Source organism: Schistocerca americana, chromosome 4 (genome assembly GCF_021461395.2).
Source record: "Schistocerca americana isolate TAMUIC-IGC-003095 chromosome 4, iqSchAmer2.1, whole genome shotgun sequence".
NCBI classification, from domain to species: Eukaryota; Metazoa; Arthropoda; class Insecta; order Orthoptera; family Acrididae; genus Schistocerca; species Schistocerca americana.
Genome location: NC_060122.1, coordinates 334,132,246 through 334,151,155, shown reverse-complemented (window position 1 = coordinate 334,151,155; position 18,910 = coordinate 334,132,246). Strand labels below are relative to the sequence as shown.

Sequence of the window (18,910 nt, the reverse complement as noted above, 5' to 3'; positions counted from 1 at the left end):
TTAAATGTTTATAAAGTTGTCTGATTTCATACCTTTTATTGTGTACCTTTGTTTCTTGTCATTTTTAATGCGACTGCCTGTTGTCATTTTAAAAACCTAATTCATTCATTATTTTATTATTAAGCCTCACGGTTATAAATTTGAGAATTATTGTTTTTTTGCAGTACTGGCTTTTCAAAAATAAAATGAGTTATTCCTTTGGTAGAAATATTTCTTAGTCTACCTCTTTCGTTCCCAGATCCTAGCCTTACTACCTTTCCACTTCCACTGATCATACGGTATTGTTTCCCGTTCATCACTGAACGTTCTCCGAAAAAACTTGTTATTACCTAAAATAGATTTATGGATAGCTTCTTGTTTTCCCGTAAAGCTTTAAGTCTATCACCTAATGTACTTCTTGGAAATGAAAATCTCTCATGCTCTTCCTTGATTGTCATTTTAAGGGGTCCGAGTATTTTTACAGTCTCAATGTTATTTTAATCCAATTTATGTCACAACATTCCATATTTGCCTATTAAAGAAACGTATGTTACAAATTTAAGTTTTTATGATATCTTTTTACTCCATAAAACACAGAATTGCTTTTCCCGATACAACACAAATGCACCACATTGGTATTATAACATTCCATTGTTTTTCCTTGAGCTACACATTGTCACAGCCCCCAATACAGAGAATAATGCCAGTTGTATCCACAAACACAATAAAAGTGTAACATTACCTACATCCATACAAAACACAACACTTCGATATTAATTCGTGCACCGAAAAACAAACTAGCAACAGGTAACATATTACCACACCGAAACGCACAGTTGTTTGGTTCAAAATCGTCTGAGTAGTTTTGTTGCACCGAAGTTAATATTGCAGTGGAGCTTGAACTGCTTCTACTAGTGCTGGAAATTAGGACCAGCCCATGTCTGATATAATCCGCTGTCCGAAACTAATCGACCTTCTCTTTATACTTCCGCTGAAAATATGAGTGAAGCAACCACCAAGGGCCCGTTCTGCTTTAGCCAGGTACAAGCTATCAGTGATTTTCGAAAGAAAATTAAATCAAGATTGCTTGTACAGAATTTAAATTCGCCTGCTGCTGTCTATACATGCGCTGACTTCTATTCACTGAAATGAGGTAACCATACACTATCTGATTAGAAGTATATGGACACCCACATGTAACCCGGAATTGACCACTAGATTTCACGAGAGGCGCATCCGCCAGTATGGAAAGTATTGTGTTGTCAGTAGACAAGCGTTAGCAGCACAATGGGCCATTCATGACAGCTCAGTGACTTCAAATAAATCCACTAGCGACATCTCAACCTTTCTGAGGCAGTCCAAATCGACTATCGGTAATGCGGAGAGTGGTTGCCAAAAATCGCATGTCAATGGAAAGAATGCCGTGCATGGCGAGTTAAAAAGAATGGGGTACAATGACCGAGTAGAACGTCGTAAGCCACGCACTTCTGTAGTCAACGTTAATCGAGGCTTGAGGTGGCCTAAAGAGCGACGCCAATGGACAGTCGATCACTAAAAACTAGTGATCTGGAATAATGAACCACGCTATACTTTGTGGAAATCAGCTGGAAGTATTTCGCTTTGACGAATGCTTGGAGAATGTTAGGTGCCATCATGTTTAGGGCTAAGAATGAAGTGCGTAGGACGCAGTGTTACGGTATGAAGGTGTTTATGATGGCCGGCCGGGGTGACCGAGCGGTTATAGGCGCTACAGTCTGAAACCGCGCGACCGCTATGGTCACCGAATCCTACCTCGGACATGGATGTGTGTGATGTCCTTAGGTTAGTTATGTTTAAGTAGTTCGAAGTTCTAGGGGACTGATGACCTTAGAAGTTAAGTCTCAAAGTGCTCAGAGCCCTTTGAACCATTTGTTAATGATGGTTAGGGTGTGACACCCTTGTTGCACTTAAGAAAACAGTAAATCTGAAAGGATGTGAACACGTCTTACACCACTTGCACAACGCGTACAGTAGAGGAGCTGATTTGAGACGATGATTGTGTGTATCAGCATGATAATGCATTCTGCCATAAAACAGCACCTCTGAGGTTTGTGGACAACAACATTTCTGATAAGGACTGAGCTGCCCAGAGTCCCGACCTGAACCCAAAAGAATTGGCATGACTTAGAATGTAGACTTCTCCCCACACCCTAGCGTCCAACATCAGTATCTTCTGTGGCCTCAGCTCCTGTGGAAGGATGGGATGCCCTTCCTCCACAAACATTCAGTTGCCTCATTGTAACAGCCATCGTTAAGGCAAGGGATGGACACTAACATGTGTCCTGAGACTTTTGATCAAATATTGCACGTCTAACTCAAGTGGGCACACTCCATAAGGGTGCTTGTGTGAGAGGATAAAGTAACACGTTAGTACTCACCTCCCCAGTGGAAGTCATAATTCCTGTTTGCATCGACTCCCATACAGTCAGGGTCGTCACTGCCTTGGTATGAACGTGTCTTCCGCCACAGACGATCCTAAAGACAAAAATACAGATTCAGTAGGATTCAGGACATTATACAGGAAAATACACAGTCATGAAGCATATATCAGTGTCCGCTCCGCCTCATCCCTTTCCGAGTTAGTCTCTGTGGTGACAGCTTTTCAAAATGGCTCTGAGCACTATGGGCCTTAGCTTCTGAGGTCATTAGTCTCCTAGAACTTAGAACTACTTAGACCTAACTAATCTAAGGACATCACGCACAATCATGCCCGAGGCAGGATTCGAAACTGCGACCGTAGCGGTCACGCAGCTCCAGACTGTAGCGCCTAGAACCGCTCGGCCACTCCGGCCGGCTGACAGCTTTTCAGTGCAATAGATATGCTCTTTTCTCCAGTTGATTCTGTTTCTCTGCACTACATATTCTTCTTTCCATTCTCCATTCGTTGTGGGACGCCTCGCCCCTCATTGGAAACTTCGTTATCAGAGTGTTGAAGACGATAAAGCACAATGTCCTTCATTTCACTCACGAGCGCAGATTAAACAGACCTAGAAAAAATGTGTTGTAATACACTGCCTGACTATAAGTAATCGTATGTACTTGTAAAATGCCAGCAGGTGATACGGTAGATTTCTGTTAGATTACATCATGGTCAGACAGAGATGAGGAGATCAGATGCTGGATTGTACTGCGTACCCAGGAGCAGATATAAATTCAGGTCACAATGTAGCAATGATGAAGATAACGAGATATGCCTGAAGCTCTCTAAAGCTGTAGATACTGCAATAAAGAATAGCTCAGCAGGCAGTACGGTTGAGGGGGAATGGACATGTTGGAAACAAAAACATAGGTATAAAGAAGGTAACTGCGAAGAAACCATGAGTAACAGAAGAAATACTTCAATTGATCTAGGAAAGAAGGAAGTACAAAATTGTTCAGGGAAATTCAGGAACACAGGAATAAAAGTTGCTAAGGAATGAAATAAATAAGAAATGCAGGGAAGATAAGACGAAATTGCTGCACGAAAAAGAAATGATTGTCTGAAGGACTCACTCAGAATATAGGAACGTCAAAACAACCTTCGGTGAAATTAAAAGCAAGGTTGGTAACGTTAAAAGTGCAATGGGAATCCACTGCAAAGGAAAGAGCTGATAGATGGAAAGATTACATTGAAGGCCTCTATGAGGGGACGATTTGTCTGATGTGATAGAAGAAGCAACAGGAGCCGGTTTAGAAGAGATAGGGGATCCAGTATAGAATCAGAATTTAAGAGAGCTTTGGAGGACTTAAGATCAAATAGGGCAGAAGGGATAGATAATATTCCAACAGAATTTCAAAAATCATTAGGGGAAGTCGTAACAAAACGACTATTGACGTTGGTGTGTAGAATGCGACGTACCATCTGACTTTCGGAAAAACATCTTCCACGCAAAATTCCGAAGACTGCAAGAGCTGACAAGTGCGAGAATTATCGCACAATCAGCTTAACAGCTCATCCATCCACGTTGATGATAAGAATAATATACAGAAGAATGGAAAAGAAAAGTGAGGATGTGATAGATGACGATGAGTTTGGTTTTAGGAAAGGTAAAGGCATCAGAGGTGCAGTTCTGACTACGCGGTTGATAATGGGAACTAGACTATAGAAAAATCAGGAGACATTCATAGGATTTGTCGATCTGAAAAAGCATTCGACTATGTAAAGTGGTACAACATGTTCGAAATTCTGAGAAAAATGGGGCTAAGCTGCAGGGAGTGATGGGTAATACACAATGCGTTCAGAGCCAAAAGGGAATACTAAGACTGGACGGCCAAGAATGAAGCACTCGGATTAAAAAGGGTGTAAAATTGGAATGTAGTCTTCCACCACTACTGTTCAGTGTGTTCATGAAAGCAGCAATGATGGAAATAAAAGAAAGATTCAAAAGTGGAATTAAAATTCAAGATGAAAGAATATCAAAGATACGATTCGTTGGTGACATTGTTTTCCTGAGTGAAAGTGAGGAAAAATTACCATATCTGCTGAATGGAATGAACAGCCTAATGTGTACAGAATATGGATTGAGAGTAAACTGAAGAAAGACGAAAGTAATGAGAAGTAGCAGAAATGAAAAAAGTGAGACACTTAACATCACGATTGATGGTGACGAAGTAGATGAAGCTAAGGAATTCCACTACGTAGGCAGCAAAGTAACCATTGATAGACGGAGCAAAGAGGACATCAAAAGCAGACTAGCATTGAAATAAAGGACATTCCTGGCCAAGAGAATTCTAGTAGTATCAAACGTAGGCCTTAATTTTGATGAAGAAATTTCTGAAAAAGTACGTTTGGAGCACAGCATTGTATGGTAGTGAAATATGGATTGTGGGAAAATCGGAACAGGAGAGAATCGAAGCATTTGAGATGTGCCTCTCTAAGATGAATAGGTTGGCACAGGAGAGAAATTTGTAGCAGACCGCATCAAACCAGTTAGTAGACTGATGACTCAGAAAAAAGAAAAAAGGAGTCTGACTCGTTCGTAGATAAGCCTAAATAAATGTTTGCTTAGACGATTTACTAAACCCTAAATCCACTCTTGCTGTACTCCTCAATACTGACCAAAATTAAACGTCGTCGTATAACAGCCTCGTAATCATACTTTACCTCAACGACATATGATGAGTTAACTTTAAGAAATAAATTAAGGTCCACCCCGTCGACGAAGCGTCTTTACGGCTAGAGCAATCATTCAGTCATATACTTATGATGACGAAAACCACAGCCTTTTTAAGGGAGAACTCTCTTACTTAAGAAAATCTCATAAGGTTCAGTCTGACGTCCACGTGTGACGAACGATTCTACAGTAGACTAAATATTTTGCACCATTACAAGATTTTTGTACCTACGAACATCCAGCATGGCGGAGTAACTTGGGTCAGCAACTTCTGTTAACCAATAGAACGAAAAACCATTCCAAGTTGCAAATATTTTACTTTTTATTCATTCGATGACTAGTTTCGGGCCGAGACCCATTTTCAAATCAACATAAGAATTTCGAAAGTGGCATTTCCGAAGGTTTCAAAAAATGTGTAACGTACATTTACAGTGCATAATCTGAAATTTTTGACTTTGTTATGTTGATTTGAAAATGGATCTCGCCCCGAAACTAGTCATCGAATGAATAAAAAGTAAAGTATTTGCAACTTGGACTGGATTCTCGTACTATTAATTTAATATCATTAGCAATTAATTTGCAGTTTGAAACACTATATTTCTCAGATTAGTGTATTACTGCCCTATGCTTAAGACGTGTGTGGCAGCCCAAGTTCGTCACAGCACTGTACCAATTTGAAACACTTGTTTGCTAAGTGAAGTTTATTTTCTATAACTGTGAACTACCCAGCATGTTGTATGTTTCTTGGTGGTAAGAACTTTTCGTAAGTTCAAGAAAACGCAGCTCCAAGCGATATCGACCGATCGCCGTGTCGTCCTGAGCCACATGCAGTTATTCGGTTGGGTTGTGGAGGAGCATGGAATGAGCACATCGCTTTCCTCGCCTCTGTCACCTTTCCAGAACTCGGAGCTGCTTCTCCAGTTTCTAGTAGCCGATAGACTGGACATGAGGATGACTTAACCTCGTTTTAGTCCTCTCACCAAGAAAAAAATCACTGGGAGAAATGCGATCTCGACCAGGTTTCTGTGTATGGCAGTCGGACACGCTGACGGGTCAGCTACAAGCCGCAAGCAGCGGCAACTATATGATTTGACCACCGGAAAGCAAATTGACCCCCTGGGGAACTACGAAGGAGGCAAGACAACTGCCCTCAGGACAGGCGGAAGTCGGTTTCTCTTCGCGTAGCGATCTCAAGCAAATCATCACCAAATACGATACGCCACCGTCTTCCCACCTCCCTACCGCTGGACTCTCATTACAAAATCGCTCCACTCCACTGGACTCTACGTAATTCGACTTCTCGACTTGCTGCAGTGACATGAGACTTTATCGGGAGTGCTCTACTGCAAGTGATAGACTCTACAAACATTTACTCACGACCTATGTTACTGTGGCCTATATCGAGCAAACCTCTGAAATTGCTCACGTTATTATCAGGTGTCACTGAGCGTGTCCTGTGGTAGACGCTGCTAATAAATTTACAAGAGAGCTATGCTAAATTAGAACTATTTTTTCGTGGAAGAGAACATACGCCAGTGGTTAAAAGAAGCTGTATCATGATTAGGTTGATAATGCCATTCCATTTACATTATATAATCGATTGTGAAGTAAAAATTATTCACATCATACGACAACCACCAGTTCGGTTGCTGTAGCTGTTTTACACTTTCAGAGACAAAGCATCTTTTCTAATTATGTAATCAGTGATTTGTGGTCGTTCTGTGAGATCAAAATTACCATTAGTTATATATTTTGCATAGTTATTTTGCAGCTGCATTTTACAATTATTCAATTACTGTCATAACTATCAAATGATGACGTAGTTTCATGTAAGCACTGTTACCTATCCCTTGTCACTGTGCACAGTTGCGTTGTTAACTTTTGTTCGGTTCAACTTTTCAGTTTTTGGAATTAATTGCGCTCTTTTCAATATCAGTTCAGCACTTAGGGCTTTGTCACTGCTTGTATCTAATATGATTGTACAGTCGAGTATCGCTCTCGACAGGGGCCAAGTATTATGTATACATGTTTACCTCTGCCGTGGAGCGGCTCTGTCTGGCCAGTTTACTATAAGCAGAAGGCCGTATCTGCTCGCTATACTTCCACCAGGCTGTCAGTAGGATGTTTATGGTCATTGTCTCTGGGTCTGATCTTTAACATCACGTCCGACAGCCAGGCAATTAGCGTCTTGACTCAAGCGCAGCTCGGTGAGCATTTAGTATAAAGCTGTTATCAGCGGGTGTTGCCTATTATATTCGTTCAGGTGCTGTAGCTTTAGCCTGATTTCTTGTTTTGTTTAAGTGCAGGGAACCTGAAGGTGTTCAGCGAACGAAAACGGTTAACACAATAAATGTGTAATAAGACAGCTGAGTTGGTTTTCATTCATCATTCACAGAATAACGTTGGTTAAACGCCATAAACACATACATTATGTTATTTCAAAAGAACCGAAACTGTGCATTATTTTCACATATATTTAGAGAAAATATTGAAAAAATCTCTAAATATATGTGAAAATAATGCACAGTTTCGGTTCTTTTGAAATTTAGAGAAAATATTTTAAAAAGTCAGACTTCAAGAAGAATATAATAATCCCAATCCCAAAGAAAGCAGGTGTTGACAGATGTTACAATCACCGAACTATCAGTTTAATAAGCCACGGTTGCAAAATACTAACACGAATTCTTTACAGACGAATGGAAAAACTGGTAGAAGCTGACCTCAGGGATGATCAGTTTGGATTCCGTAGAAATGTTGGAACACGTGAGGCAGTACTGGCCCTGCGAGTTGTCTTAGAAAATAGATTAAGGAAAGGCAAACCTACGTAATTAGCATTTGTAGACTTAGAGAAAGCTTTTGACAATGTTGACTTGAATACTCTCTTTCAAATTATGAAGGTGGCAGGGGTAAAATACAGGGAGCGAAAGGCGATTTACAATTTGTACAGAAACCAGATGGCAGTTATAAGAGTCGAGGGACATGAAAGGGAAGCAGTGGTTGGGAAGGGAGTGAGACAGGGTTGTAGCCTATCCTCGATGTTATTCAATCTGTATATTGAGCAAGCAGTAAAGGAAACAAAAGAAAAATTCGGAGTAGGAATTAAAATCCATGAAGAAGAAATAAAAACTTTGAGGTTCGCCGATGACATTGTAATTCAGTCAGAGACATCAAAGGACCTGGAAGTGCAGCTGAGCGGAATGGACAGTGTCTTGAAAGGAGGATATAAGATGAACATCAACAAAAGCAAAACGAGGATAATGGAATGTAGTCGAATTAAGTCGGGTGATGCTGAGGGAATTAGATGAGGAAATGAGACACTTAAGTAGTAAAGGAGTTGTGCTATTTGGGGAGCCAAATAACTGATGATGGTCGGAGTAGAGAGGATATAAAATGTAGATTGGTGCTGGCAAGGAAAACGTTTCTGAAGAACAGAAATTTGTTAACATCGAGTATAGATTTAAGTGTCAGGAAGTCGTTTCTGAAAGTATTTGTATGGAGTGTAGCCATGTATGGAAGTGAAAAATGGACAATAAATAGTTTGGACAAGAAGAGAATAGAAGCTTTCGAAATGTGGTGCTACAGAAGAATGCTGAAGATTAGATGGGTAGATCACATAACTAATGAGGAGGTATTGAATAGAATTGGGGAGAAGAGGAGTTTGTGGCACAACTTGACAAGAAGAAGGGATAGATTGGTAGGGCATGTTCTGTGGCATCAAGGGATCACCAATTTAGTATTGTAGGGCAGCGTGGAGGGTAAAAATCGTAGAGGGAGACCAAGAGATGAATACTCTAAGCAGATTCAGGAGGATGTAGGTTGCAGTAGGTACTGGGAGATGAAGAAGCTTGCACAGGATAGAGTAGCATGGAGAGCTGCATCAAACCAGTCTCTGGACTGAAGACCACAACAACAACATTGAAAAAAGAACATAGTGAGTTTTATACACTGAAGTAAACGATAAACTTCTTTTCAGCAAGATTCGTATAACACTGTCTGACAATAAAAGTGAAGCATGCAGAAGTAGTAAACCAAGTGCATCTTTATGGGTTGAGAGACAATGCGATGTTGCTACAGTATTACAAAATCGAGACAAGTTTACAACGAATTTAGCAGTATGAGCCTAGTTATCACTATGGCGTTGCACCCCCTTCGACCCGTATGCATTCAGTATACGTTTCAGAAGGGTGTCATAAAGATGTTGTATCCTCTCGTGAGCAAACCTAATCCACAACTGTTGTAACTGATCAGTGATATCTTCCATAAGAGCACTAGGATGGACGTCTGAACTGGTCCAACTCATGTACTACTGGGGACAGAGGAGTGTGTCTTGCTGGCCACGTAAGTACCTCAATATCAAGGAGCCATTTGTGGGCGAACACTGTTCTGTCGAAAAATGGCGGCACGATCCTGTGACTTGCGGGGTAATGCCTGAGCATGCAAGATGTCAATGACGCACTGTTGTTGTCAGAGTTCCATCAATCACTACAAGCCGTTATCTGAAGTCATATCTGACAGCCCCCAACAGCATGACGCAGGGATTAACACCGCTGGTAAACATAGGAAGAATGGCACCTTTCTCTAGGTCGCCACCATCCGAGTTAGTGCGGAATCATGATTCACCAATGAACACAATGTGGCACTGTTCATCACAAGTCCGTACTTACCAGCCACAGCAAAACTCCAAATGCACTCATTTGTGTTGTCGCCGTAATGGCCGCTTATGCATGGGACTGCAACTGGCTGTTCGACTGCTGCTAGTCTCCGACTTATGTTCCGGGATGACATAGGATGTTCAAGGCAGTTCATTTCTTGTTCTTGGATGGCACGTACAGATCTGAAATGGTTACTGTGTGTTTGGTGCGCAATGGTGATCCTCGCTTCTTGTGATCGGACTTGGTCAGCTGCAGTTTTGACAAAGTATATGTTTGCCCTGACATTCCAATGCAATCCAACATCGCTATATTCGAATGCAACACAAATCTTGATATCGCACGATTCGACCAGCCATCCAAATAGATACCCACAATGAGGCCCTTTTCAAACTTTGTCGGGTGCTGGTAATTCTGTCTTAAATGAGTAAGTGGCAAATCCGTATCACTCAACATCTGACGCTGTTCAGATCCCTTATATAACCTTCCATGACTAATAATAACGAAAGGCAGGCAGCTTTCATTTTTCAGTTTTATGAAGTTCTCCAGCGTGTCTCTTCCCTACCTGTATTTTCTCATATATCAATTTTTCAGTTTTATTAAGTTCTCTAGCGTGTCTCTTCTCTGCCTGTGTTTTCTCATATCTCTACCATGCCAGGAGGGCAGATCATGCTGACTGATTTTTATTCAGGTGGACCGTCTTGGTTCAGCTTTGTAGCAGGGCCAGGAAACGGCTGTTGAGTTTAATTTTTCGAATCTGATTTGGGGCGTCAGTCTGGCAGAACCTCTGTCTCCGCAGATGTTCTTAACGCGCGACCTAGCACTTGCTTCACTGAGGCCCAGGTGATGTTGAACCAGGGGAAAATTTTGAGCGAAGAAACCAGGCGTTGTGTCTTCTGTCTTCTAACTGGAGGAATCGCCTGGTACCATAGAAAAACGCGTCGACTGATAAATTCTCCTCTTCCAGGTTCATTTCTGTCTCTGTCCCCGGAGTCGAAGCAGGCTGGATTTTAAACAAAGTACCAGTCGCTGCGCTGGGTTCTGGTGAGTATGATGTACGACTTCTTTGTGGACTTGGAAGGTGATTTTGGATGAGAGTTAGTTCAGATTTTCGTGTTAGGCACTTTCTACAATTTTTAGTCATTTGTCAGAAGCATTATGGGGTTCTCACTAGTGATAGTGTTGCTATCTTTTAACTAGAGTCACATAGGGCCGACTTTGTTCTTCATCCAGTCACGATTCACCTCATGCATGATGATCCCGATTAACGTTCGCCCGTCCTTTTGATAAGAGCCGCAGGCAAGTTTTGATGAGTCATCCTTTACTAGGAATGGAGAACTCTGCCTTCGGTTGTTCTTTGAATGTTTGAATGTTTGTGTTGGTTGGTTGGTGGTTTGGGGAAGGAGACCAGACAGCGTGGTCATCGGTCTCATCGGATTAGGGAAGGAAGTCGGCCGTGCCCTTTCAGAGCAACCATCCCGGCATTTGCCTGGAGCGATTTAGGGAAATCACGGAAAACCTAAATCAGGATGGCAGGACGCGGGATTGAACCGTCGTCCTCCCGAATGCGAGGCCAGTGTCTAACCACTGCGCCACCTCGCTCGGTAATGTTTGTGTATGAGCGTCAATGTCGAGTTGCTTAGATCACCTAGTCCTTGCTGAATAATGATGGTTAACACTATTAAAAACAGTTTTTTTCTTACAGGACCATATTGTTAGGATTACGTGTTAAGCTGAGAAGTATGCTCCATTTTGTGAATACATGTCAATCTGAAATGAACTAAGTTCATTAAATGCTCCCCAGCCGGTCATTTTACCTCCCATGTTCATTAACCTCATTTACCCTGTAAGATAAGGATCCTAGGAGGCGTCTGGTGAAATTTGTTCCCTGAGCGATTGATCTGAAGTCCTACAGTTAAATTTCCATTGGGTGGTTTCTTTGTGACAGAAATCAGTTAACAGTAATGTGACTTACCACATCTTGGTATTCAGTAGTAGATGAGTTTTGCTATTTGGTCATCAGAATAACTGATGATGGCCGAAGTAGGGAGGATATAAAATTTAGATTGGCAATGGAAAGAAAATTGTTTCTCAAGAAGAGAAATTTGGTAAATCGAATACAGACTTAAGTGTTAGGAAGTCTTTTCTGAAGGTATTTGTCTGGAGTGTCAATGTATGGAAGTGAACTAAAGACGATAAATAGTTTAGATAAGGAGAGAACAGAAGGTTTTGAAATATGGTGATACAGAAGAATTCTGGAGATTAAATGGGTAGGTCACGTAACTAATGTGGAGGTCGTGAATAGATTTGGCGAGAAAAGAAACTTATGACACAGCTTGACTAAACCAAGGGATGAGTTGATAGGACACATTTGAGACATCAAGGGATCACCAGTTCAGTATTGGAGGGAAGTGTGAAAGGTAAGACCAAGAGGAGGACCAAGAGATGGACACAGTAAGCAGACTCAGAAGGATGCAGGGAGCAATGGTTATTCTGAGATGAATGGGCTTGTACAGTGTAGAGCAGCGTAGAGAGGTGCGTCAAACAAGTTTTCTGGCTGAAAACAACAACAACAACGACAACAACAAACAGTTGGCGGCTTTTAACAACACTAATAAATTCTGCTGGTCATTCTACCTGTCACAGAGTAATGCAACTCTATAAGCATTTATTTACCTGCCCATGGTGTATACATATGTTAAGGTAAATAGACACCAACCATGTCTTCTGGGTGATTCACCATTTTTGTCACTCAAGAGAGATACTGGGGGCGGGCACTCACGGTATTGTGGGTGTAGTCGTAGCCGTCCGGGTTGAGCACGGGCAGCAGGTACCAGTCGGCGGCTTGCAGCAGCGACGCGGAGGCCGTGCTGTTCTCCACCAGCTGCTGTAGCGTGTACAGGGCCACGCACGGCGCCAGCCACTCGCGCGCGTGGATCGCTGAAACGCGCAAAAACCACAGGCTGCAGCCACCCGCCCATCGGGTCTCACCAGTAACAAAGCCAAGTATCAGACGGTTGCCATATTCCTTGACTTCCGGAAAGCGTTTGACTCGGTGCCCCACTGCAGACTCCTAACTAAGGTACCAGCATATGGGATTGGTTCCCAAGTATGCGAGTGGCTCGAAGACTTCCTAAGTAATAGAACCCAGTACGTTGTCCTCGATGGTGAGTGTTCATCGGAGGTGAGGGTATCATCTGGAGTGCCCCAGGGAAGTGTGGTAGGTGCGCTGTTGTTTTGTATCTACATAAATGATCTTTTGGATAGGGTGGATAGCAATGTGCGGCTGTTTGCTGAGGATGCTGTGGTGTACGGGAAGTTGTCGTCGTTGAGTGACTGTAGGAGGATACAAGATGACTTGGGCAGGATTTGTGATTGGTGTAAAGAATGGCAGCTAACTCTAAATATAGATAAATGTAAATTAATGCAGATGAATAGGAAAAAGAATCCCGTAATGTCTGAATACTCCATTAGTAGTGTAGCGCTTGATACAGTCACGTCGATTAAAGATTTGGGCGTAACATTGCAGAGCGATATGAAGTGGGACAAGCATGGCAGTTGTGGGGAAGATGGATAGTCGTCTTCGGTTCATTGGTAGAATTTTGGGAAGATGTAGTTCATCTGTAAAGGAGACCGCATATAAAACACTAATACGGCCTATTCTTGAGTACTGCTCGAGTTTTTGGGATCCCTATCAGGTCGAATTGAGGAAGGACATAGAAGCAATTCAGAGGCAGGCTCCTCGATTTGTTACTGGTAGGTTTGATCATCACGCGAGTGTTACGGAAATGCTTCAGGAACTCGGGTGGGAGTCTCTAGAGGAAAGGAGGCGTTCTTTTCGTGAATCGCTACTGAGGAAATTTACAAAATCAGCATTTGAGGCTGACTGCAGTGCAATTTTACTGCCGCCAACTTATATTCCGCAGATAGACCACAAAGATAAGATAAGAGAGATTGGGGCACGTACAGAGGCCAATAGGCAGTCATTTTTCCCTCGTTCTCTTTGGGAGTCGAACAGGGAGAGAAGATGCTAGTTATGGTACGAGGTACCCTCCGCCACACACCGTATGGTGGATTGCGGAGTATGTATGTAGATGTAGATGTAGAAAGCTATCTTTTCTAAGAGGGACATTCAGTAAGTAATGCAATACATTGTTACATTGGCCAATTTCGGTCGAAAAATGCAGAATTTGATGTGGGACGTTGTGGAATATTCCCGCTTTAGCCTCAATAGTTTCATAAGCTCCGATAGGTGGCGGCAGTGTGCGTAGCCCGTAACGAAGGTGCGTTCCAAGCCCAGAGCTGTCATTGAGTTTCTTTTGGTGGAAAACTGGAGCATCGCAGATATTCATAGACGCTTGCAGGATGTCTTCGTAAACCTTGCAGCGAACAAAAGCACTATGAATCGTTGGGCGAGGCACCTATCATAATCGCAACAATGTCGTGCAAACCTGTCGTATCTCCCGCTTTCCTACAATTCGCATACAGCTGTGACCCCTGCAATGTTGGAACGTACCATAAAAACATAGAATGAAGGCTTTCACGACCGGATGACATGGCTGCTGGTAAACCTTTTGGGATGTGAAGTCGTGGTCCAAAAAACTCTTCTGTTCCTGGCGTTTCGTCCAGAACTGCGCTGGACATCCTCAGAGGTGTTTCTCCGCTGAGTCTTGCCTATGTGGATGTCGGGCGCAGTCCTGGACGAAACGTCATGAACAGAATTTCTTCGACCACGACCTCACATCGCAAAAGGTTTACTTGCAGCCATGCCATAAAAATGCAAATGACCTAGTTCATGACAACGCAAGGTCTCACACAATGCGCATCAGAGAGGGACTCACAAAGCTTCGTTGGGGGTTCATCCTCAGCCACCCTACAGCCCGGGTCTCGCACCCTCCGAGTTCCATCTGTTTGGGCCAATGAAGGATGCAAGCCGCGGGAAGCAGTACGTGGATGATGGGGAGTAACTGATGCAGCAAGAAGTTGGCTCTGACATCGACCAGTAGAGTAGTACCATATGGGTAGACAGGCCATCCCAGTACGGTGGCGCAATGCCGTCGCATTGAATGGATATTATGTCGAAAAATAGGGTCTTGTATTCAAAAGAGAAGAGAATAATATGGTGTACTGGAATCCTGAATAAAACCAACCAGCTTTCAGAAAAAAAGTGTTGCATTTCTTACTGAACGACCCTTGTCTTTTGTCCATATTGTTTACAAAAAGGAGTTGAGGCTTAATACGAGTATCTCGTAGGCGACCTGATCGATAGAATCTCAGCTGTAAAGCCACGATAATGAATTTCAAACGTTTGCTGAGTGATGGGCGAAGGGCGGCAGGTGGCAAGGAAAGCTTTCTATTAGTCAATTTGTGGAAATTTTTTACAAGTGAAGAACGTGCGGAGCCGCCACGCAGTACCACGTCTCAAGGGGGTCGCGGAACAATGGTCATAGAATAAGGGGCATCTGACCGCAACCAGCAGTTGTTTAGCGGAGAATGAAGATTGAAAACTGATGGTATAAAGTCAGTCGTTGTACTGTATCCTTTAGTGAACGACAGGATTACCACTTTTGCAGAGGCAAATAATCCATTTTCAGACAGTTAGAAGTTTATTAATACAATACGCATGTCTATAACTTTTATCAAGAGTATAGTTAATTTTGTTTTCCGCAGACATTATTGTGTGAGAAAATCTCTTCGCCTTGTTTTCAGTCAGTTTACTCAAGTACGGTAAAGGAAGATATTCCGCGGTGCAGCTAATTTCGTGATATTTATTTCTTAACCCGCACCTACCATACCTACTAAAGGTTCAACACGCCACTTTGGCTTTTAGTCTCGTGGGACATTATTGTTGTCAGATAATGTTGATCTAGCTGACCTCTTCTAATCATCTTACTAGTATCACGAAATTACCTACCCGAGCCACGAAATTGCCGACCAATGTCCATAATAATTGATCGTCGTTTAAAATTCCATTTTTACTTGTAGCATAAAAATTGTTACATTTCCATGTTTGTTTGCATGGTCATCTTTCGCAGCAGCTGTTAAAATCAGTTATTACAGGCATTTCCGTCTTAAGCTTACTGCAGTTCCATTAAAGAGAATTTTATACCAGACGAATTTCGCTTTTCTTTATAAAGCATCTTCCGTGGTTATTTTGCAAATTGAATGCATATGTTTCCCATTTGTGGTTGTTTTAGATAAAAAACGGTTTTCTGTTTATAAAGTTGGAGCATAAATTTATTACTTACGGCGTTTCTTTACATATTCTCCAAACAACTGCTTCTTCCCTCCGTGTTAGCAGCGGGTTTCACATATGCATTTGGCAGTTTTTGCCATTCTGCAGTATTTCTTGCACTCCATTTGAGTTATTTAATTTGCACTCCAACGTTATAAACAGAAGGCTCTTTTTAATCTAAATACAATCAAAAATCTAAAAACATACGTATCCAATTTGAGGAATAACCATGGAAGATGCTTTTTATATAAAAGCGAAACGCGTCACGCGTAGAAATTCTCTTTAATTAAACTGCAGTAAGCTTAAGACGGAAAAACCACTAATTTTAACAGCTGCCGCGGAAGATGGCCACGCAAACAAACATATTGTGGACGCCTTGTCAGGCATTTTCAAGTGGCCTCTGTATGAAGTTTGGAATAATGTACCTCAACCTGCATAAAACTGTCCAAGATATAAAGTTTAACAATATCTGTAGGTCAAATAATATTATACCTAAATACATTAATGTACAGATTAAAAACAGTGCTGCCAGTGCACAGAAAACGAAACAAATAGCTCAAAAAATTTTCCTAAACAGCGAAATCAAGTCTCTCTATGACAAAAAGCACACCCCAAATTGGGAGCTGTATAAAGCATATCTTAATCTTCCAATAGTTCTGAACAATACCACTGTTTTCTCCCATCTTGTTAGTAAGGTTGAAAACCGTACATATACTGTGATAGAAAAAACGAAAAAACTCACAGAAGAAAGATTGCAAATTTAAAAGCTAAACAAACACCCAACGCAGCCACGAATTACATCAAATGTAACGAAAAATATCACTTCCATCCAAGGTTGATCAACCTCGGTGACATTGCTTTGAATAAAAAAGAAATAAAACTTCTCGAAAAATGTCTGAAACATGATGTAAACAGACAAATAGTTTAAAAATACATCGAAAATCTCATAGTTGAATCAGAAAGGATTCTCACACAGGAAAACAGAAACGAAAGAAATGAGGTAAATACTGGTCTGACGAGAGAGCTAGTCAGCAATGATATCAAAAACATAACAACACAGATGAAAGAAAACACAGGAAACCAAAACAATACAGATTCCATAACACTGAGAAAACACAACACTAACATCACTAGGACAGATAAAGGAAGCTCAGTGGTTCTCATGGACAAAAAACAATGCATCACTAAGACACAAGAGTTCATCAAAAAAAATAAAATTACGAAATTAAAATCAGCTCCAACAAACAGATCACAAACGAAGTTGAGAAACACTCTGAAAAACATTGAACATACTCGTACACTAGAAAAAAAAGGAAATAGCTGAAGACACCTTCCCTGAAATGCCAACCAAAGCTACACAAAAAATACCTCCTTCTCAGAGTCTATATCTATATGAATAATTATAGAAACACTCCCAATTACCCACTTGCAAGATATATGTTGAAAATCTTATCAGAAAACTACAAATTACAAGAGGACAGAGCTATATGAAAACACCACACAATTGATACATTACATAAAAGACATACATGTTCCAGACACACCCACCTTAATGCCATTTGATGTTGAAAATATCTATTCCAATATAGCATTAACTAAAGCAATAAATAACATAGAAAAAAATCTTAAGAGACATAGCACATTTCCATGTGCATACATCAAATAAATAGTCAGGCTGACAGATCTAATAACAGAACAAGACTATTTCCAGTTCAATATGGAATTACATTTACAAAGTGAGAGATTACCAGTGATATCCCCAGTGTCCGAAACCACAGCAAACATATTTATGAATCATGTAGAACAGGTTATACTTAACAAAATTCTCCCAAATATCTATACTGGATTAGATATATGGATGACCTCTTGTGGCTGACAGAAGAACCGAGCAATAAAATTGACCAGTTACACACAGACATAAATTTTATTCCAGATAGGATACATTTTACAATATAGAAAGAGCAGAATAGGCAGTTAAATTTCTTGGAAATCGCCATAAAGATCCAAAACAACCAACACACGTTTCACATATGCAAAAACCGATAACAACAGACACAGTTATATATGAGACATCACAACACCCAAACTCTCAACAGCAAGCAGCACCTAGATAGATGCTCCACAGACTAAACACAGTACCATTAGATACAGACAATTGCCAAAAAAAATGAATGCCATAACATAAATAGTCACAAACAATGGATACAAAGAAAACTTAGTAACAAAGCTGAACAATAAAATCAAGAAACAGAAAAGAACAAACATTCAGCTGTCACCAAGATAAGGACAGAATTCCAAACAAGCAAACACACAAAAATGCAAGAACAGGAACGACACAAAGTCAGAAAGAAACATAAAACAAAAGATGGTACACAATGACATACAACCACAAATATTCATAGAATATACAATATTTTCAAAAAACCAAGGCACAAAAATAGCCGACCAAACCAACAATTCAAAAATACTTCCCAAAAACAACGGGAAAACCGTTGTATACCTGAAATCAGGAATATACCACATAAAATTCAATACATGGGATGGAAGACATGTAGGTCAAACCAGAAGGATATTTGACACCAAGTATAAAGAACATGTAAGAACATGGAAATATGGGACAAATCATTGAGCTTTTGCAGAACACTTTCACCAACCACCAACATAAAATATCACCAAAGATACACACGTTGATACTATATGAATAAACAACAACAAAAAACATCTCCTCACCTTACAAGAAAACTGCCACATTCAAAAAACCATAACAGAAAAGAAACAACTCATACTTGATCAGATCAATCTGGAAAACCACACACTCTTTAAACTGTTGACCACTTAATATAAAATTAAATACACACACACAACCACAGGCTCCATTTACCACTACCGTCTAATTCCAGGTTGTGTCCTCTAAT

General features: G+C 41.0%; 1 protein-coding gene across 1 annotated transcript in view; it reads right to left on the bottom strand.

Moving 5' to 3' along the window:
• LOC124612867 (carboxypeptidase B-like) overlaps positions 1–18,910 on the bottom strand; it is a 139,538-nt gene that overhangs the window by 40,158 nt on the left and 80,470 nt on the right. Inside the window, exons 5-6 of the mRNA XM_047141298.1 lie at positions 12,543–12,700; positions 2,397–2,493 (exon numbers count right to left, since the gene is read on the bottom strand). Coding sequence (XP_046997254.1) covers positions 2,397–2,493; positions 12,543–12,700 — 255 coding nt within the window. The remainder of the gene's footprint in view (positions 1–2,396; positions 2,494–12,542; positions 12,701–18,910) is intronic.